This window comes from Rhinatrema bivittatum, chromosome 8 (genome assembly GCF_901001135.1).
Source record: "Rhinatrema bivittatum chromosome 8, aRhiBiv1.1, whole genome shotgun sequence".
In the NCBI taxonomy this organism is placed as follows: Eukaryota; Metazoa; Chordata; class Amphibia; order Gymnophiona; family Rhinatrematidae; genus Rhinatrema; species Rhinatrema bivittatum.
In genome coordinates, this window is record NC_042622.1 from 77,128,903 (window position 1) to 77,151,086 (window position 22,184).

General features: G+C 42.9%; 1 protein-coding gene across 1 annotated transcript in view; it reads right to left on the reverse strand.

Annotated features, from left to right (window-relative positions):
- LOC115097186 (folylpolyglutamate synthase, mitochondrial-like) overlaps positions 1–22,184 on the reverse strand; it is an 86,662-nt gene that overhangs the window by 64,054 nt on the left and 424 nt on the right. Inside the window, 1 exon segment of the mRNA XM_029612768.1 lies at positions 319–447. Coding sequence (XP_029468628.1) covers positions 319–447 — 129 coding nt within the window.

Below are 22,184 nucleotides of genomic sequence, written 5' to 3' on the forward strand. Positions count from 1 at the left end.
TGCTATCAGGAGTACACTATACCCATTGGTCCTGAGTCCATCTGTTATATGCTAGGAAATGGCTACTGATTAGTTTGATTGTCTGCCTTTCTTTAGTCCTCAAGGTGGATTACAGTTTAAGCATTAAACACACATATAGCTTTCTCCATTAGATAGCAAGACACAGGTTTACATTTATCCTGGGATATTACAGTATGTATTTCCTACATCTGTGGAAAGTTCCATCAAAAATTTCTGTAGCAGGCACAGCTGAAAGCCAGATCTAATACAGTCCTCCCCACTGCCTCCTGTTACTATTCCAGGGCCAGTCTTACTCACATTCAAACCACTCCTCTTCAAGAACCCTTTCATGGCCTCCAGCTGCACCTGAGGATCTCCTCGCTCCCGTTTTACCTGATCCAGGTAACTGGCATTGGTCTGCAGGGTGTTTAGAGTTTGTACTGCATCCTAACAAAGGAACAGATGGAAACACAAGGGCATTTTATTGAAAGATTTACATTTTTCACAAAATTTACATTGATAAGGGACTGTTAGAGCAAGCCCTTTGGCACATCTTTCAAACCATGTATTTATTGAATGTTTACTCCATTAAAAATGCATAACATTCATAATCAACAAATGTGACAAATTTAGCTTGCACGGAGGAATATAAACACATTAGGTGGCAGGTATATAGATTTATTTATTTATTTATGGTTTTTTATATACCGGAGCTCCTGTATACAATACATGATGTGACTGAGACAGAATATTTATACACACAGTTTACACAGTTGATCTGAGAAAGGCAATTTAGTAGTGTTTCCCAACGCTCTCTTGGAGGCTCTCCTAGCCAGTCAGATTTCAAGCTTGCCATAATGAATATGCATGCGATAGATTTGCATATGCAATTATACAAAGAGGAAAATTGGGACCACTGATTCTGATTAGAAGAGAGGCAAGTAAATGATAAGTTAAGCTCTTTCTGCATGGCCTTTAATTTTAAATATTCCAATCTCGTCAACAAAGAAAACCTTAGAGGTTTCTCCCACTCAAGGGAAAACACCTGACGGTGCACAGGCCTTCAGCGAGTGTAGATCTGGGAGAGTATTAGTAGCACCTGTTATTGCTCCATTCATACTAAGATTCTACTGCTTACCTCATTAGCTCCAATAAGCAAACAACTTAATCTGTGCTTCCTTATATATTTATTTCTTTATGAAATTTGATATTCTGCTGTTCCCAAGCTAGTCTCAAGCCGGAACATTACAAATAAAGAAAATTCAGCATGTGATAATGCCCTCTTGACAAGTTTCACTAAAGGGATAGTATCAGATTTTTCTCTTAAATGAAGTGGGAAGAATAGAATGTGTCTGGGAGATGGCACCACCACTACGGAGAGGGTCTAAAACAGGCGGCAAGATCAGCACCTTTAAATTATGGCACCACTAACTCACATGTTCACCATGGGCTAATCTCCCCCACCACAGAAACCTGTAACGGGAGCTTTCTTACTGCCACCTCCCCAAAACAGAAACCTGAAACTCTAGCATGCTTACGTCCCTTCCCCCACCGAAACTGAACAGTTGCTCTCTCAGACTCAGGGGCAGGTAGGAGTACTGTATGGAAACAGATGCAGGGAGAGAGATTCATTTTAACTGTATTAGTACAGCTCTGATTTTTGTCAGAATATCAGCACAGGCAACGTGAGAGATCTATGAATGCCTCTCTCAGGCATTAAGAAGGGGAAGGCTGGCAAAGATTGAATACACGATCAAACAAACAATCAGGGAAACACTAGTATCAAATCGTATCAAAAGTAAAAATTGGCTAATGCATTCTTTTATTGGTACTTCTGCTTATTTAACTATTTTCACGACAAAAATTATTTTTATGAGAGGAAATTACCTCAAAAAAATTGAAATACTTGATTTTACATTATTTATTGGGAATCCTGAACAGTTACCAAACTCCTTCCATTGCTGCAGTACGTTGGTAAGGGAGACTATATTTGGATAAAGAGGAGCATTTTCTTTCTGCATGATCCCAGTGTCATTCTAATCTACAGCAGTGTTCTCCACTGGAGGGCCCAGGGGTCAGTAGCAGCAATTCATACAATTAAGGGCACCCAGCCTAGCGCACAGGTCTACCTGCTGTTGGCCGCATGTTTTGAGTGCGCAATTATAGCTTCCAATGCAGTAAGGAGATTAGCGCGTCCATAATGTGCGTCCTAACCAAGGCTATCAGATAGCGCCCCTCACATTTAAAACTGCATGGAAACAAGACATTAGTTATTACCACCCGATGTAGGAAAGCGTGCCCAAAGGCTGGGCGTCAAATGCACATGTTTTTTATACAGAGAAATTAACCCCAAATCTGGAGGTGGAGTAAAGTTTACTTACAGTCAAGGGCTCATGAGAATCATTAAAAAGTTGGTCCTCTGTGTTGCAATAAATGTGCCCCTTGTAGGGTAGGGTTGTTTAGAGAGCTTAGTATAAGATATAGTTGTTTGGGATTAGAACCAAAAATTAAAAAAAAAAATGTATATAGGGATTAGTGGAGCAGAGCATGATAATTAGCTAAAGGACACCTTAAAAAACGTGGGTGATTCTTTTCCTTTCGGTAAACAGGCATTGCAGATTTCTGTAACTTCATGTAAGCGATGCACTTTTGCACAATTCAGAAATCCTTGCACCCAATGCAATGAACATTTGAGTGCCAGAAACACCACATTTCTCCCTAGTGCGCCCTTTTTGTACGCTGCTTCGATTTCATTCTCATTTGAAAATTGCATCGGGTCAGCAGTGGATGTGGATGCACGCGCGTTAGGGAAACAGGCACTCAACATGAGTGCCCTTTTCTTGCGAGCACCTTATTGCCTTACTCACTTTCCCTCAATACACACTATCAGAACCACCATTCTGGAGGCAGCATATTTTCTCCTGGCACCACACAACCTCTTAGCGAGTACGAGCCGCAAAGTGACCAAAATCCTGCGCTGTTCTTGCACAAGATCAGTACAGTTCAGACCCCATGTGGTTCAAATGGAGCGAGAGGTACACGATGTCGGTAAAAAAAAAAAAAAAACCGAATAAAACCGCTGTTCTGGAGGCAGAGCTGGCAGCAAGGCTCCAGAGAAGATGACAGGGGAAGGCGGAGAATTAAACTGGGGGGAGAAGGGGATAGGATGGTGGCGTCTGGCTGGAGAGATGGTGGGGGTTTAAATTGGCTAGGATAGAATTCAAGGGGAGTGCACATTTGGGGGGAGATGGAATGGAGGGACAGAGAGTGGGGTGGGCTGAATAGGAGTGTGTGTGTGTGCTGGGGTGAGACAATCAGATTTTGTTCTAGTTAAATAGTTACTCAAAGTGCACCTGAATAGCCAGGCATTATTGGAGGGGAAGGCTCCCCCTTGTGCAGGATGCCAGCCACTTTGTCCCACAACAATCCTGGCTCTTATGCTGAACTTTTTTTTTTTTTTTGCCAAAGTGGCTCCCTGCTGGAAACCTTAGAAAGATCACTGGGTCTAGAGGATATTCCTGTCTTAGTGCCTTTATTCCAAGGAGAATGTTTCAGACAGAATTACATTACACATGGAAAATTATATAAAGTAAAAAAGCCTATTTAACAGCCAGAGACCAAAGTTCATTTGCTGCAGCACGTAACAGGAACCACCCACAAAATTCCTCTCTTGCCAGATTCAAATCCAGCCTAAACACACACCCGAGGCTGCTTGTAAAACATGAACTTAATTCTTCCTGCACATGGTCTCCTTACCATGCCCAGGGTCTGCTTCCTCATGTAGACTGCCTCACTCCTTGCAGCTGACCCCCCACTGTTTTAACTTAGTAAGAGGGAGAGGAGTCAGGAAGGAGCCTGTTTTAGGCTGATGCAATAAAGCGCGCCCAGCCTAGCACACAGCTTAACGAGTGGCTGGACACTAACCCCCATGCAATAACGGGGTCAGCTCGTCCAAAGGCATAGATAATAGTGCTCATCACATGTAAATGACATGTAGATGAGGCTATTAGCTGTTACCCCGCAATGCAAAAAATCCTCATGCACACAGGGCGCACTTTTTAACCTGTAAAATTTTACACACCTGCCTGGAGCAGGCATAAAGTCTTCCCGCACATCAAGGGTTCAACTTAAAAACTAAAAACACTTGCTTTTCTGTGGTTCCTCCTACTTAATATCGTCGCGATACTTAGTATCTTTTTTTCCCTGCAGCAGCTATTTTACCAGCACAATATACATGGCCTGGAGCGTGTATATTGTGCGCCCCCCCCCCCCCAATTAATTAATTTTTTTTTTTTTTTTAAGTCAAAACCTTTTTGTTTTCACGTTGCTTTCTGTAATTCTTCCTACTTTGTATCGTCCTTTGTTATTTTGGCCCATTCCTGATAAAAGATCTGTAATCTGCCTCCTAACCTGGGGAATCATGGAGCGAGCCTGTTCCCTGTCATTGTGTGGTTTTGTCGCTAAGGGGGGGCTCAGGGGTTTCCCTCCTTTGGAATTCTTTTATTCCCCCAAAAGGGCTGAGATCTGCCCGGGATCCTGATTGGGCGAGAGATGTGGCCTCTATTGTCCCTCTGTCTGTACTCCTTGGGCCAGTGTCTCCAGTTGCCTTCCCTTGTGAAGCCTCTGCCCTTTGGGGCCTCAACCCTCCCAGTCTTTGACCACCCTTCCCTAGGTCTACTCCAAACAGGAGCCTCCCCTTAAAGGGTAGCTTTCCTAACCTGGTCTTGGACACTGAATCTGCCGCCCAATTCTTTAGCCATAAAAGTGAGCTAGCCATGACCTCTGTTGCTGCTATCCTCGCTGAAACGCTAATAAAGGTTTACACAAGGTATCTGCTACAAAGGCTGCCGCCGATTCCATTAGGGCCGGTCCCGCCCTATCCTCCAAGGATTCTGCATCTTCAGGACCCTGGATCTCTTGTTGAGAACAGATTATAAGGGCCCTGGCTACATAAGCTCCACAAATTGCTGCCTGGAGAACCAGAAATGAAAGTCAAAACCTCTCTTTAGTAACGTTCCTCTTTCCTGTCCCGAGGATCTTTCAGGGCCTGCTCCGCTTTCTGCTGGTATCGTAGTTTTCTTTGCCATTGCTGAGATTGCTGTATCGGAGTGGAGTAGCCGCCTAGTGGTTAGACCTTGGCAAGTCATTTTACCCTCCATTGCCTCAGGTAAAAACTTAGATTGTAAGCCCTCTGGGGATAGGGAAATACCTGCAGTACCTGAATGTAATCCACTTTGAAGCACTGAAAAAAGTGTGAAATGTAAAAATCTAAATCTACTCTAGGCAGATCTAGAAGTCTATCCTTATCGTGCTGTTCTATTAGATAGAGCCTCTGCATGGTTCTACAGCTTCTAAGCCTAGACTCTGGGATCTCCCACTCCACTGTCAGCTTATCCTGGACTGCTGAATGGACGGGAAAGGCTTTACGAAGTTTCCTAATACCGTTAGGATGGGATTTCCCTCCATTCTAGTTTTGGTCATTTCCTCTTTCAATTTAGGACCTGCAAGACTTTTGTAGTTAGGGCCCCCAGCTCATCTGCCCTAAACGAAAGCACAGCTGAGCCCTAGCCTCTGGATTTTCCTCACCTAAAGTCTCTTCCTGGGAAGAGCCCTCCTCCTCAACCCCCCCCCCCCCCCAGGACTCCAATCTTCCCAGCCTGTAAGTGGCTTGGGCTTTTCTCCTGAAGAAGGAGCTTTATTCTTATCTTTTATCTGGAGATAGGCTTGATGGGTAGCCAAGATGAAACCTGAAGAAAAACAGACTCCTCAAAGTTTTTGCTTATTCATTTATTTGATTTATATTCCGCTTTTTTTGGCACCTCAAAGTGGATTACATTCGGGCACTACAAGCATCTCCCTAACCCCAGAAGACCAACATTCGAAGCCTGCAGCAGAGGCAATGGAGGACAAAGCTACCTGCCTAAAATCACAAGGAGAGGCAGTGAAATTTGAAACCAGGTTTCCCTCGTCTGTAGCCCACTGCTCCAACCATTAGGCTACTGCTTTTCGCCGTCGCAATGTGGCAGAAAGAGCCAGCAACGCTAGGGATCTGCGCCGGGCTCGCACCTGGCACACTTCCTCCTCTTGCCCATACCTGGGGCAGGCCAGCAATGGTTCAGGCCGGGCTGCTTCTCCACCCTTTTTTTTCCCCCTCACAGTTAGGCGACTTCATCTGGAAACCAGGAGATCAAACAACTGGTTGCCTTGGGGAGGGAAGATCAGACCTATGGAGGCTGTCATCCCACCCGGCCCAGACCCCTAAGGAAAACGACCTTAGGGAAGGCCGTTGCCCTAGTGCCCTTCTTACACTGCTAGACCAGCAACGTCTATGCTCCATCCCATCTGCTGGAGGCAGAGATTATAGACTTCCCCTCTGCTGGGCTAGCTTTTATGGTAGTGACATCAGAAAGGAAACTTTCGCACTCTGCTCCCATCTGCTGGTGGGAGTGAGAATCCCCACAGGATTCTCTTCTCTTATTTTCTTTTTAGTTAGCACTGAAAATGCTTATATGGGGCTGCCGAGGCAGCAAGGCAACAAAAACAGAAGAAAACTGATGGAAAAATGAAGAATTTAAAATAATTTAGAAAAAAAATTTTAAAAAGACAGAGTATACATCCATGCCTATGCTCAGACAAAAAATGACTGAGAAGGCTTGCAAGGCAACGCCTACATGGGAACTCCCACACTTGCTCAGTAGAGCTCAAAGCTCTACTCTTTTGGAGAAACAAGTCCGTCCAATGCTGCCGGATGACATCACCACGCATAAAGGCTAATTCAGCCTGCTTATTGACCTATAAAAACTATTACACACTTTTACATGTGGCATATCAAAATCAGACAGACCCTCGATGGGTGATCCGGAAAACTGCAATCAGCCTAATATCTGTGCCAGACAAAAACAGCAGAAGCTATTCTTAAAAACAAATCACTGACCATAAAAGTAGCATAACTTAATGGGGAAAAGTCGACATGGCTTTAGCAAAGTGAAGTCTTGCCTTACCAATCTATTAGTTGTTTTTGAAGGTGTAAAACATGTGGATAAGGGTGAGCTGGTTGATATACTATTTGGGGTTTTCAGAAGGTATTTGTCAAAGTCCTCCACAAGAGACTCCTTAGGAAATTAAAAAGTCATCGGATAGGAAGCAGTGTCCTATTGTGGATTGGTAACTGGTTAAAAGACAGCAAACAAGAGAGGACTAAATGTAGTCCTGGGGGAATTCTGCGCTACTGCGGAGCTCAGAATTGCCATTTTCTGCGCAGAAAATGGCAGAGGAGACCCCGGCATGCCGCGAACGGAGTACACAAAGATGAAGGCCCCGTGTGCCACGAAGGGAGTGTGCTCCGCTCGCAGTGAAGATGAAGGCCCCAGTGAGAGTGAATGTGTGTGTGAGAGGGGAGGGGTGTGTGTGGGGTGTTGAGAGAGAGAGCAGGGGGGTAATGCTTGAGTGTGGGTGCCGCCAGAGAGAGGGAGCCTATATGAGGAGATTGTGAAGGAGTGTGTGTGTTAGAGAGACTAGGAGCTCCTGTGTATGAAAAAGGGATCGTGTGTATGTGAGGGTGCTAGCCTGTGTGAAGGGATTGTGTATGTATGAGTGAGAGCCTGTGTGAAGGGGTGCATGAGAGAGAGAGAGAGAGAGAGACATAGGTAGCCTGTGTGAGGATGTATGTGTGAGAGAGAAAGGGAGCTTGTGTGGGTGTGTATGCAAGAGAGAGGGACCCAGTATGAGGGGATGTGTGTGTGCGAGAGAGTGAGAGAGCCTGTATGAGGGTGTGTGTGTATGTTTAATAGAGAGAGGGAGCATGTGTATGAGAGAGGGAGCCTGTGTGAGGGGCAGTACTGAGAACGGAGTCAAATTCAGGCTGGCGACAGAGTGGAAGGGGTTGACCCTAGAGGTGGAGGGGTTGGGGCCTGAGAGGGTAAAGTGGCCAGGGGAGTAGGGAGAGCGAGTGGAAGGGACACTTACAGTGAATTTCTAGGGAAATTCTGCATCTAACTAATAATTTTTTTCTGTATTAAATTTAAAATGTAATTACTTAAAGACTGTCATGTACATTGTGTTATTTTGACCAATATAAAGTTTGCAGAATTTTAAAGTTTTTGTGTGCAGAATTCCCCCATGAGTAATTAAATGATCAGTTTTCCAAATGGGGAATGGTCAATAGTGGCATGCTCTAGGGGACCTATGCTTTTTAACATATTCATAATAATCTAGAGAAAAGAGAGCAATGGGAGAAGTGATCAAATCTGCAAACATTACAAAATGATTCAAAGTTGTTAGAACACCAGTGGATTGTGAGGAACTGCAGAAGGATCTTGTTAGAGTAAGAGACTAGGCAACTGAAACAATGTGAACAAGTACAAAGGGATACACATAGGAAAAAATATCTCAACCACAGACGCACAATGCTGATTCAGAGTGCAGCAGTGGTCAGAAAAGCAAATAGAATGTTAGGAATGATCTGAAAAGGAATGGAAAATAAAACAGAAAATATCATATTGCCTTGTATATCAAGCCATGGTGTGACCACATCTTGAATATTACGTGCAGTTCCAATAGCTCCATCTAAAAAAAAAAAAAAGACATAGCAAAGCTAGAAAACACACAGAGAAGGACAACAAAGATGATAAAGGGGAGGAAAAGGCGGTGATTGCAAGCATAGGAGTGTGAAAGAAGGTCCTGAGGTCTTACTGGGGGGTGCTGGCAGCTGTGCGAGGGCCCCGACGGAGGAGTTCCAGGTACCACCCCCACTGTGATGTCATCAGTCTCTGACGCCCAAAGGGAGGTATAAAAGTGGACCTTTTGCGGTGTGTGCTGCCGCGTGGCGCATCGCCTAAGGGCGCACAGCTTAGTTTTTGCTTTGAAGTTATTCAGATGAAATAGATGGACCATGAATAAGGTACTCCTTTATGATAATATATGTGAATTGTACACTCCTATCTTTCATCTCCAATGATTAGGAAAACCCTATTAATTGTGGTAGAAACATTGTTTAAAGAATTTAGGTCCTGATTTTCCTCTAAAGTTGAATTAGAATAGTAATGCCTCATACTGCCAGAAAAAGACAGGCAAAAGAAACGTGCTCGCCTTGGAGCCAGTCTAGATCCCGTTTTGACTAGCCCAATGGACCTTCATGTTATTAAAGCTGGGCAACAATCGGCGCTTGAGCCGCATGGGGGGGATGCTCTTTCTCTCGAGCAGAGCATCTCCCCAGGCTCTGACATCTCACTCTCACCGATGGAGGGAAGCTCCTGCAAATCCAGCATCGCAGAAAGGCTCGGCTGAGGTAGTGGCCATAGTATCTGCCAAAGTTGCAGACAAAGGTATGGCCTACCAGGGAACCCAACTCCGAGAGATCTCAGCGATAACACCGCTCAGAAGTGTAGCGGTGAAATTGCAGGTGGCATAGCCTCGGGAGAGGAAAGAGTACCTAGGCAAAAGATATCTACGCCTATAAAGGCAGATTTGATTTTCAAATGATTAAACCTAATAATATAACGTTAGACTCACTTTGGGAGGCTATAGAGGGATTGGGGAGGTTTATTTCTGGTCAGATTAGTTTTATTCTGAGAAATTACAAGATCATGAAGATCGTATTCATACATTAGAAAAAACAACAACTAGTTTGATTACTCAAAATTCTGAAAGTAAGAATGAAGTGGAGGCCAGTAAATTCTACAAAATGCTTTAGTCAAAGATAATTTGAATTTACAGGTTAAATTAGAAAAACAGAGAAAATATTTTGAAGGGAGAAATTTGCATTTTGTAAACTTCCACAGTTACCTCTTATTTCCCCTAAGGAGATGTATAAAAGTTATTTAAGAGAAATATTGAATGTATCAGAAGAGAATATACCATCAGTTACTAAAGTATTTTATATATACCGTATAGAGATCAGAAAAATGGAATAACACAAACAGAGAGTGGAGAGGCAAAGGGTGATCAAGGAGAAAAGGTTTCTAGGTTAAACCTAACTGAAATGCTAGAAACTTCTGATACAGAGTTGGCCAAACTGGCTACTATGATTGTTATGTTTACTTTGGATTATGACAGGGATGTGGGTCTTAAATTTATTGTTCAAAAACAGAATGCAGACCTTTTTAGGTTTACATATAAGGATATTCCCTGATGTAGCCAAAACCACCCCAAAGAAGAGAAAGCAATTTCTACTTCTTAGGCCCCTAGCCTTACAGTTGGGGGCTACATTTCAATTAAAATTTCCTTGTCAATGTTTGGTATCCTATAAAGGTGCTAAATTTATTATCTTTATCAATTAATCTTCTCAATTAGCTCAATTTTTAGAAAAAAAGAAAGTAGAAAAAGAACAGGATAGTGAGAAAGTGGTATCTAGAGTCTAGTGTATGAATATCTCCAATACAAGGCTATGTCTCTTCCAGAATAAAGAAGGCTTAGCTAATAATATAAAATGGTTTTCTAATTTATGTTTTACAAATTTAATTACGATTCTCCTTTTCTTTAGGACTAACTTGGAAGTTATGGATCGGTTTTTTTCTTTGGAAAGATAAAGATGTATATTCTATTTTTACTTATGATTGATGATGGACTTCAAATTCTATGTCACGTGATAAATTTTCTTGATTGTAAAATTGAATAATGAATAAATAAAAAATTTAAAAAAAATTAAAAAAGGGGGATGAAAAGGCTCCCCTATGATAATAGGCTATACAGGTTAGGCTACTTCAGCTTAGAAAACAGCAGCTTATAAAATCATGAATGGAGTAAACAAAGGCCAGTTCTTAAGCTATCACCTTACAGCACTAATTGTCAGGATGCCAGTACACACACAGCACCCTATCACATTCAGGCATAGAATGGAAACACCCAGGCACCTGAAATACAGCACTTGACACTTGCCCTAAGTGGAGGAAATGCTTCTGATGTCAGGGACCCAGAAATCGGAGCTACTGCCAATGTGGGGCACCTAACACAGAATGAAAATCTGCCTACCGCCACTGGTGAAGCCCAAAGTTGCTCTCTGTACTACTGTGCCAAGATTGTGGGGGGGGGAGGATTGGGGGGGGAAAGAAGATAGTGCCCCGGAAAGACTGGGCAAAAAAAAAAAAAAAAAGTATAAAAAAGGAAAGAAGCCGAAAGATATGAAAAAAGATAAAGAGGAAAATAAGAAAAAAAAAATAAAATTCCCTGGCTTCTAAAAGCTTTGGCTGGCACAAGTTTTCTAAATATTTTTCCCACCACCCGCCCAACACCATTCTTCTTCCAAAACACCTTTATTTGGAGGGGGGGGGGGGGGGAAGCAGGCCAGTCTCCTCCTGCTCCTTTGGGCTTTCAGCTCAGTCAAAGCCGGAGCTGCAATCTGACCCCATGGACCTTCATTTGCAACTACCTGGGAATCTTTCCCCCTGTTTTAGTTTCCCTCCAAGCTTTCTTTCACGTGACAGTATTTGGCCAGAATCCATGCACCAGGGCTCCTTTTGGAACCCTGCAATCATAGACCCTAAATCCAGCCACTAGGCATTACCACTACACAAAGATTAGGGCTCTCTCCTCCCAGAGGCTGTTAATGCTGCTTCCACAGCGTCCCCAGCCCAGCCATTCCAGGGAGTAAATGACCCGAGTCAGGAATCAAATCCAGGTCATCCATATGGGCAACATGTAGCACTGCCACTGAAGCCAGTCCTCCCTAACACGTCTAGCCCCAGCCACACACAACCTGGTCCCGTCTCTTATATTCACAGCTGTTAACCTGAACCTTCCCCTCAATTACTCATAAACATCCCCCAACAAACCCCCCCCCCGCTGGACTAGCCCTAAAAAGTGTCCCCACTGTGGTAACACAATCCCTCCTGATTGCCACAGAGGAACAGCAAGTGACACAAATAAGCAGGACAACCCACTGCCTCCTCCCCTCTCTTTTCCTACACACAAACATTGCCATCGCACCATAAGAAGAAAATCAAGATTAATTACAGTGAACTCCATTTACAATCACTAAGGCAAACCCGATCTCCAGCTTTGAACTCAGCTCTGCCCCTTAAGCCACACGAAAAAGGATTCTAGGCAAACATTGTCTGTAATGCTTGCTTCGACTCATGGTGTCTTCACAAGAGACATCTGCGATGCAAGGACTGCGTTCTGGACCACCACAGGTGTGAGGCTATTGAATCCGCAGCAGACTGGTGAAAGTGGGTCCAGGAGTGCGCACCAGGATGTGACAGGAAGAGTTTCTTGGCCAGGTTGCCTCTGCCTGCATTGCTCTTATCTCCTAAGAACCACGTGTTCATTGCTAGTCCACCTCCGCTTGCCTGCAGGTTCACAAACACAAACAAAGGCAGATGACAGCAGCCTGTCATAGAAGGGGCAACGGCTGCCAGTAGGGAACTACCAGAATACCTGGTGTTCATTGAATCTTTCATACATGGTGCACCAACTTCCCAAGAAAGCAAGATTGGGCACCGTGAGTCACCTCTTCAACCAAAGGAGAATGAACTGGAGACACTGGCCATGCTAGCCTTCTATCCTCTCTCTCCTCTCTGTAACCCAGTTGCTAGCACACATTTCACTTTTGAGCTAGTTTGCTAGAAGGCTGCAAAAGACAACTATATTGGTGTTTCAAATCCTTGCATCAGGATCAGATACAGAGAAAAGGCAAGAAAGGGTTTCCTTCACTATATAAACTCAGCCAGCTTTTCACCCCCCAAGGTGCATGATTTTTAGAAGCAGAATCTGCTGCGACACGGACCTCCAGCTCTCAGCACAAGCCAGATCTTCACTCCAGGCTGGAACCAGGTCCTGAACCAAAATCTCTCATCACTGCCGTGCGGAGACCCTGGTTTAGTTCCTGGGCTCGCTATCACATCCCTGGGCCGGCCAGGGCTGAGATGCTGCAGAGATAGCAACTGGTGTGGGGAAAAGTGGGGATTTACCGTAGTAGTTTCAGACACTGCTCAATGGAGACACCTACTGCTTGGAACCAGGGTGCACTCAGAGTCCAGAGGAAATCACGGTCAGTCCAGCAGTGCTCCCGCCAAAGACCATCACTGCAATTATTAGGTTAGCAAAATTTAAAAGTAAAGGAAATACCCTTGTAACTCATGGTGAAACTGACTAATAAAGGCCAATTCTAAATGTGCTGGAAGCCTAAAGAAGCTGGAGGAAATTGCTGCTCAAAAATATATATATATTTTAAAGAGAATCTTTGACAAGCATATACAGACACAAGCATGACTAGGACACACACACAGATGCAAACGTGCCTATTCCTTCAGAGTACAGTTTCAGGCCACCATACTTTTAATCATCGTTGAGACAGGGTCCCTAGCTCTCAGCTTCCAGTTACCCTGGCTAGAGAGACCTTGTTCTCAAGCAGATTATTTTTAATCTAAATGATGAAATTACCTTAGCAGCTAGGAACTTGCACACTCCTGAGTCTCATGTACTAAAAGCAGTTACATTTAGGGAAATCGAACTTGAGAGGCACCTGTAAACAGATCACCTGGAATAAGTAGTGCCTGTCCCCAAGACTACCTGTTAATAAGTTTATGAATTTTTCCTCCAGTAACTTGTCCAAAACCTTTTTATAAACCCAGCTAGCTAACTGCATTTACCCATCTTCCAGCAAAGTATTCCAAGGCTTATTGTCATTGAGTGGAAAATATTTCTCTCCAATTTGCTACAAACTTAGACTGCAAGCCCTCTGGGGGATAGGGAAATACCTACAGTACCTGAATGTAATCCACTTGAAGCGCTGAAAAAAGTGCGAAAAGTGGAATATAAATCTAAATAAAATAAATAAATATGCTTAGTAACTTCATGGAGTGTCCCCTAATCTGTTAATTTCTTTTAAAGAGTAAACAACCTAGCTGCTACTATTTCCACTCCACTTATGATTTTATAAATTTCGACCCTATCTCCCCTCAGCCATCTCTTCTCCTAAACTCTTTAGCCTTTCCATCCCCTTTATCATTTGTGGTCACCCTTCTTTGCATGTTTTCTAGTTCTACTACATCTTTTTTGAGATGTGATCTCTAAATTACACACAGTACTCTAGGTTCAGGGTTTCAAAAACCAAGGTACTATGGGCACACTGGTATGCCTTCATACCCGATCACTGTGTGCCATGGAAAAATCACCATTGCCAGATGCTCAGAACCAGGCCGGCACCTGGGCTCTGCTCTTAGCAACAAAGTACTACCAGCAATGGCGCTTACATATATAGCACCTTTCTGCCTACATTTAAACACACATTTTCTGGGCACAAAACTTACTGCTGTGCTGATAGCAGCAAGGAGTTCTGCACGCAGAAATGTGCATTCCTAAAAACGGGAGTACTGCTTAGTGACTTCACATGGAAATCCCATGCAAATGAGGGCATTAGCAGTAATTCTTCATGCAGAGAGATTGCAATCTGGCCAGTGGCACCTCTCTTAGCACTAGAAACGTAACCCCTAGGTCAGGCTGGTGTTAAGTTCCAGTGTTATGGAAAAGGCAGAAGGGACCCAACATCACTAAAACTCTTGCGGAATTACAACTGGCTCCCAATCAAACAAAAAGCACAATATAAAACACTTTGCACAGTCCACAAACTAATCAATGAAGAAAATACAGATTGGTTAAACACTGCATTAAGACTACATATTCCCCAAAAGGAATCTCAGATCAGCAAATAAAGCCTTACTAACCATACCCTCTGTAAAGAACAGCTAAACTGACACAAGTAAGGGAAGAGCATTATCACTAGCTGGACCTATATTATGAAACTCAATGCCATCCGAAATAAGACTAATAAGAGACCATAAAATCTTCAAAAAAGCCTAAAACATGGCTTTTCAAAAAAGCATTTCATAATGAGAATGGGGAATAGGTATTACTAAGAAACTAGAAAAGGACTGATACACACAGGCAAAAGTCACCAGATAACATATATGCATTCCTTACCTTTATTTTGATCACACTTAGTTTTAAGTTAAAGAATTACAGTATATCGCATATATGGATAGCCTATTAAGGAAACTTCACTACACATAGCTTATAATATTTTGAATCATGTACCTGACAACTTCGGCACCCTCAATTTAAAGTAAAATCTATTCCAAATTTATTTATGTGCCTATTTGTAAACCGTTGTGATGGTATATCACTTAATGACGGTATAGAAAAGTTTTAAATAAATAAATAAATGTCAGGAATTCTCTAGGTAGTGCTGGCAGTTTGCCGCCACTTAGCCCAGAAAAATACTATTTAGTCCATTTATTTGCAGACGCTGCATAAGTCAGTAGTTATCCAGCTATCTGGTGCACGTTGCCGCTTCTTAGCGAGGTAGAGTACTTTATCCAGCTAAGTAGCATGAACCACGCCAGATAGCCGGATAAGTACTGACCTTTACCACTATCTGACAGCTGCCTCCCGTTGCCAGACAGACAGATAAATCAGTATTTATCGGCTATGTGGCTGCATGAATAGCCTGTCAGGGATGCTTCCATCGCCCCTTTCTGAGTTAAAATGTACATTTGTACTACGGGGCCACGCAATTAAAAGCTATAATAGATATGCATCGGGATGTTAATCCAAAGCAGTGGGTGGCAGCAGCTCAATTTATGTGTGGTAATATGCCGGTGGAGGCGATGCCCTGGCAACCCAAATCCACGTGGACGCCTGTTAAGTGCATCCCCTGGTCTTTGGACACTACTCTCAAACTTTGGGGACAGTTGAAAACAAGGGTGGTTGGCCCACATGCTTACTTTTATCAATCTGCTCTCTTTCACAATAAAGATTTTGCAATAGGATATCAGTTATCTGCCTTTCAGATATGGCAATCATCGGGCGTTAATACGATTGGGCATTTACTTCAGGGGGGAAGCATCCAGCCTCTAAGTCAGCTGGAAACCAGATTTACCCTCCCAAGGAACACATATCTAGCTTATGCGCAAGTTCATCATTTTATTCAGCTGCTGGGCAAATCTAAACAATTGAGGGAATCTCGATCCCTTTTTGAGCATTTTTGTATTAGAGCTGACACTATAACTAAAGTTGTGTCGAAATTATACTCTCTCTACTCCTTTCTAATGGAAATGCCAATTTCATGCACTTCGCACACTGGGAAAGGGACTTGGGGGAATCGATCCCACACGAACTTAGAACTGTAATAATACAGAGAGCTAGCAAATGTTTGATATCTGCCAGACTCAGGAACATAACTATAAGATGATATACAGATGGCACCTTTGTCAAGCGCATTTGCATAACATATATCCATCAACTTCCTCGCAATGTTGGCGATTATGTGGCCAGGAGGGATCCTACTTTCATATATGGTGGACTTGCGTAGATATTCATTCATTTTGGCAATCCATCTTTGGGTGGTTGGGACAATTATTTCAGAAACAGCTTACGATATCTCCTATCTCAGCTTTATTAAATGCACCTATAGAAGGGGTGGATATTCACCAACAGCGACTTTGTCTCTATACTCTAATGGCAGCTCGTTTGGCTTTAGCACAGCACTGGAAATCCACCACCATTCCAACACTGGGGGAGGTGACGGCATGGCTACAAACACATAGACGTCTTGATTTCCTAACTGCCATTAAACATAATAGAACCCACTCGCACAATTTGACCTGGAAACCATTTATTCAGCATATTACATAGGTGGAACATTCCGGTGTTTCCTTCTGTGGGGTTGGCAGTGGTAAGGCAGGCAAAACACGTTATGCATTGTGATGGGACTTCTTGTACTTTGTCTGATTCTTAAAATGTGTATGCACCACCGTATTGACATCGGCTGTCAACTAAAACGCCCACAGGAAGCCTCGAGTGGATGTAATCAGATGATGACTTTTATGGGATCTCTAAAATCCTTTGATAATGCTTCATAAGCTGCATTGGTCAAGGGAAAAGACTATACTCTAGTAAGGTAATATTATTTATTTATTTTATTTATTTATTTAGGGTTTCTTATATACCGAGGCACGTTTGCAAAACATCACCTCGGTTCACAATGTAACATAACTTAGCAACAGGCTTTACAATAATAACCTTAACAGGTAGGGGTTAACAAGGGCAGGAGATGATACCGTGATGTATTCAGGGGTAATGTGTATTGTACACTTTGACTTCGTGTCATTATCATTTCACATGCTTAGCACTATCGGGATTATTACTACGATACTGATTGATCTTCATAGGTTTTTTTCTGCCTTAAGACGGACCAGTCATATTTACGGACTTCTTGATGGGCAGGGGAGGGGTGGGATATGTGAAGGGATTGTTATGTTGTACACTCGGTTACATGTCTTTGGAGGAACCAATTGACGCCTGTTCTGTTATGTTTCATGCTGGAATGTATTCCATGACTGAATCGAGTTATGCTCATGTTCTCTTGTACTCTTATTCTTGGAAATTAATAAAATATAAATTACAAAAAAAAAAAAAAATGTACATTTGTGAGAGAAAACAAGATGGCACCCTGAGAGGGTGTATCGTCGTTTGCTCCGGACCAAAGATTTCGCTTAAAAGCTTTATAGCGATATTTCTTTATTATAATGCCTCACAAGAGAAAAGGTAAAGTCCAGGTCTTTCCACCCGACCCGGACATTGCTGCCGGACAGTGATTGATATCCAATTTCGCCCTCCAACCACCACAATTGAGGGCGTCTATCCCCGCTGGAGAGCTGGCTAGAGGAGAGCCTTACTCTCCTGGGGAACTTTCATTGAGCCCTCCGGACCCCAGAATGCCGGTGAGAACATTGCCCCTAATGGTCGGAGGAGGAGATGAAGCGCATTCCGATGACATCATCGGGCGAAATCTACTGGGTGGCCCAGACGCCGACTGAACGGGTGGAGAGGCAGGAGGTACTCCAAAACCTCGAGGGTCTGAAGTGCCGAGAGAAGGAGGAGGGATGGCAGCAGACACTCCTAGAACAACGGGAGAGCTGGGCGATGTCGCCGGACTTGGGGTAAGAACCCTCTCCCAGCAATTAACCAAACCGGCGGTTATTACTCTCGATAATATCTGGGAACTCATGGTGAGGATGTCTTCAAAGCTAGATAATCAAACCCTGAAGCTGGATGAAATAGCGGCTAAGGTAGGGGTGTTGGAACGGGACACAAACCAAAAATTTGATGAACAAGATAATTCATTAAGAAAATGAATGATGATATAAAAAGCCTCCAAAATGCCAACGCTACAATGGTCTTAGAAAGAATTTCATCTTTAAGAAGGTTGGAGTCAATTGAAAATTATATGAGACATTTAAATCTAAGATTTTTAAATTTCCCTATTGTATCGGGGGAAATACCTTTGTTATCTTTCAAGAAATATGCATTGGAGGTTTTAAAGATTTCTCAGGAAGAGATACCAGCTATAAAGAAACTTTTTTTCTTGCCTAAAAGAAGCAGCATACCTTTAGTATTTCCTCCTCAAGGATCAGATTTTCAGAATCTGACTGATTACCTAGAAAATTTGAATGTAGAAATTATGGATCATGCAGTGCTTTTTGTCTCCTTTTTTGATGAAACAGATGTTCTCTGATTATGAAGAATTATTTTAAAAATATAAATGTTATTTTGTGGGGGTCTTGTTCATGTATCCCCAGACTTAGCTAAGTCTACGCAGCAGCGTAGAAAAGAATTCCTACTTATGATTGCTGAGACCTTAGCATTAGGAGGTAGCTTTAAATTATGCTATCCCTGTAAATGCATTATCCAACTGGCCAAAAATACCTAGGTTTTCTTCTTACCAGACCAGTTGAGGGGTTTCTTAGCTGGCAGGAGACCTCCTGATGAGGATTAAGGGGTTGATACAATAAATAGGGTGGTTAAGGACACCTATATTTGTAAACGTTTCCAGTTATATACTCCTCTTTGTTTTAAAACTTGGAAGAGAGACTGAAGGGGACTTTCAGTGTTTCCTGTGACTCCTCTCTAGGTCCGCACTGCCTGCTCCATGGAGAATGGTGTGCCACACATTTTTGTTAATGTAGGTGTGCCTTGGGCTTGAAAAGTTTGGGAAAATACTGAAATAAAGAGGAATAATGATATTCTCCATTCCTTTCCTAATAATTCCTAATACCATTTGACCGCCGCAGCACACCAAGCCAAGGATTTCAACATATTGTCCATGATGACACCTAGATCGTTTTCCAGAGTGATGACTTCTAATATGGAAGCTAACATTGTGAAACCACAGTTTGAATTATTTTTCCAAAGTGCACAACTTTGCACTTGTCCACATTAAATTTCATCTGTCACTTGGATGCCCAGTCTCCCAAGAGGTCCTCCTGCAATTTCTCACAATCTGCTTTTGAGACCTGGTTATCAGGACGCCCATAATAAATGTTCATCAGATATATTTTCATGCACATGGTCCAAGGATTACTACTATTCATTTCTACAGCGCCGCTAAACATATGCAGTGCAAAACACACACAAAAGAGATTGTAAGCTCCACAGAGCAAGGACTATCTAGACAACACACACACACACACACAAATGTGACAACTATGAGGCTTCTATGTACTTATTATAGAAAATATGGTTAAAATCAAGAATGCTATGATCAACTATAGCCTAGAGTTAATATTTAAAAACAGCCCCCAAAAGATGGGTTTTTAAGATTTGAATATCTCCAAAGAGGGAAGCACCAAATCAAGAAGTCTGTTCTAGGCATGCGATGCAGCAAGGTGAAAAGTGCAGAATAAGGAGCTGGCAATGAAGGAAAAAGGCACAGACAAAAGTTCACATCATGAAGGGAGGTCAACAGGAGGTGCAGAGTGAGATAAGGAACTGCAACATGAAAGCACCTGAAGGCGAGTAGGAGAGGTGTGAAGTGGATGAGGTGCCAATTTACAGGCCGATACAGTAAACGGCGCGGGAGAGCGGACGAGAGCCCGCTCTCCCTGTGCACGCGATTCAGAAAAATAATTTATTCAAATTAGGGCCCGCGGTAAAAAGAGGCGCTAGGGACACTAGCGCTTCCCTAGCGCGAGCCATGGGCCAATTTAAATTTTTTTTTTAATTTTTGATTATTTTAAACTTTTGGGACCTCAGACTTAATATCGCCATGATATTAAGTCGGAGGCTGTACACTTTCCCGGTGCCAAGAGAAATTAACGCCTACCTTTGGGTAGGCGCTAATTTCTGAAAGTAAAATGTGCAGCTTGGCTGCATATTTTACTTTCTGTATCGCGCGGAACTAATAGAGGGCCATTAACATGCATTTGCATGTTGCGGGCACTATTAGTTTCAGAGAGGTTGGACGCGCGTTTTCGACGCGCTATTACCCCTAAGGTAATAGCGCGTCGAAAACGCGCATCCACATGCACTGTATCGGCCTGTTAGTGATTTGTGAAGATGTTACATGGTCCTGCACTGGAGGAAGCAAACTTGTGCAGGTGGTTAATTTGCAGACTTGTTTCCTAACCTTAAAGATTGGAGTTCAGTTTTTTTCTAGGACCAACATGGAAAGTAGAATACACACACAGGAAACATTTACATAGTGGGGCCGATGCAATAAGACAGGCGCTCAAAACAGGCACTCATATTGACCGCCCCCTTTCCTAACGCACACGCAGCCACATCCCCTGTGCGCTTGATGCAGTATTTAAATTAGAGGAAAATTGGAGCAGTATAAAAAAAAAGGGCACGCTAAGCAGAACTGTGCATCTCTTGCGTTCAAAAATGTATTGCATCAGGCGCCCACAACTGCAACAGGCGCTCAATATAAGTGTCCGTTTTGATCATGCTTTCTTTCTCATTATTTTGCTGAGCTGATTTCAATGCTGAAGTTTATATCAGGTGCCCATTGCTATGGGCATCTAAATTGTGTGGTCATAAGAAAGGTGAGCTTCTTTTTGATCAAATCAAATATACATATATTTTTCTCCACCACAAGCAATAAACTTAAGAGTCAGGATGATACTAAGGAGGAGGACACATTAACTCAATACAGATGACCATATTTTTTCTCGTAAGCCCTTGACCGTGAGTTAACTTTATTCAACCTCCAGAGCTAGAGTTAAATTCCTTATGTTAAAAAATGTGCGGACGCCCAGCCTTTGGGTGCATCAGAGGATAATAATTAATGTGTGAATTTACATACGTTAGGTGCTATCGGATATGCATTTTTAGGGCACACATTTTGGCCATGCTAATCTCCTTATTGCATCAGATGCTATTCTTGTGTGCCCAACCACGAGTAAACCCGGGCGCTAGTCTGGGCGCACATTATTGCATAGATCCCAGTGTGAAAAATGTTTGAAAACTTTGGAAGCAGTCGCAATGTTTACCAGAAAGGGAAAAACGTTTCCCTTTTTTTTTTTTTTTTTAAATGGTTCACATTTCATTTTTTGTGCTCTCCCCTTCCCCTCCTGCATTTCTCTTTTCTTCCATCTCTACTTCAATCTACTCCCCCTTTCCATCCTTTCTTCTAATATAGCTCTGAAACGGCAGCAACAATTTCCTAACCCTAGCAGCACTCTCAAGCCTGGGTGCAGGTGGCAAATTTGAGCACCTAGGGCTAACTGGCACCCAAAATGTTTCCGCTCTTGTATGTATCTGTTAAGAGCTTATATAGAGAGAAAGATACCATGCAGTATAACACACACACTAGACATTTATATAGAATGACTAAGACTTGCCATACCAAGTCAGACAAAAGGTCCATTAAACCCAGAATCATATTTCCATCAGTAGCCAATTCAGGTCACAAGTACCTGACAGGACCCCAAGGTAGACAGATTGCATGCTGCTTATCCCAGTGATAAGCAGAAGATTTCGGCAACTCCACCTTAATAATGATTTATGGACTTTTCCTCCAAGAACTTGACCAAACCTCTTTTTAAACGCAGCTACACCACATCCCCTGGCAACAAAATCCAGAGCTTCATTGCGTGTTGAGTAAAAACATTTTCCCTTATTAGTTATAAATGTATCACCTAGTAACTTCGTTGTGTCCACTAGTCTTTGTACACTTTGAAAGAGTACACAACCGCTTAACGTTACTCATTCCACTCATTATTTTATAGACACCACGGCCGTTCCTCTCCAGAGGCAGATGGGTGAGTCGTCCGAGACCCACACAGGCTCGGATGAAGAGTACTGCAAGTAGGACCACGGCCTGATACTGCTCAAGACCCTGGGTGTACATCTTTAATACGCCCCTGCTCCCCTTAGCCTATCCGATAAGCCCCGGATTCCTCTGCCCA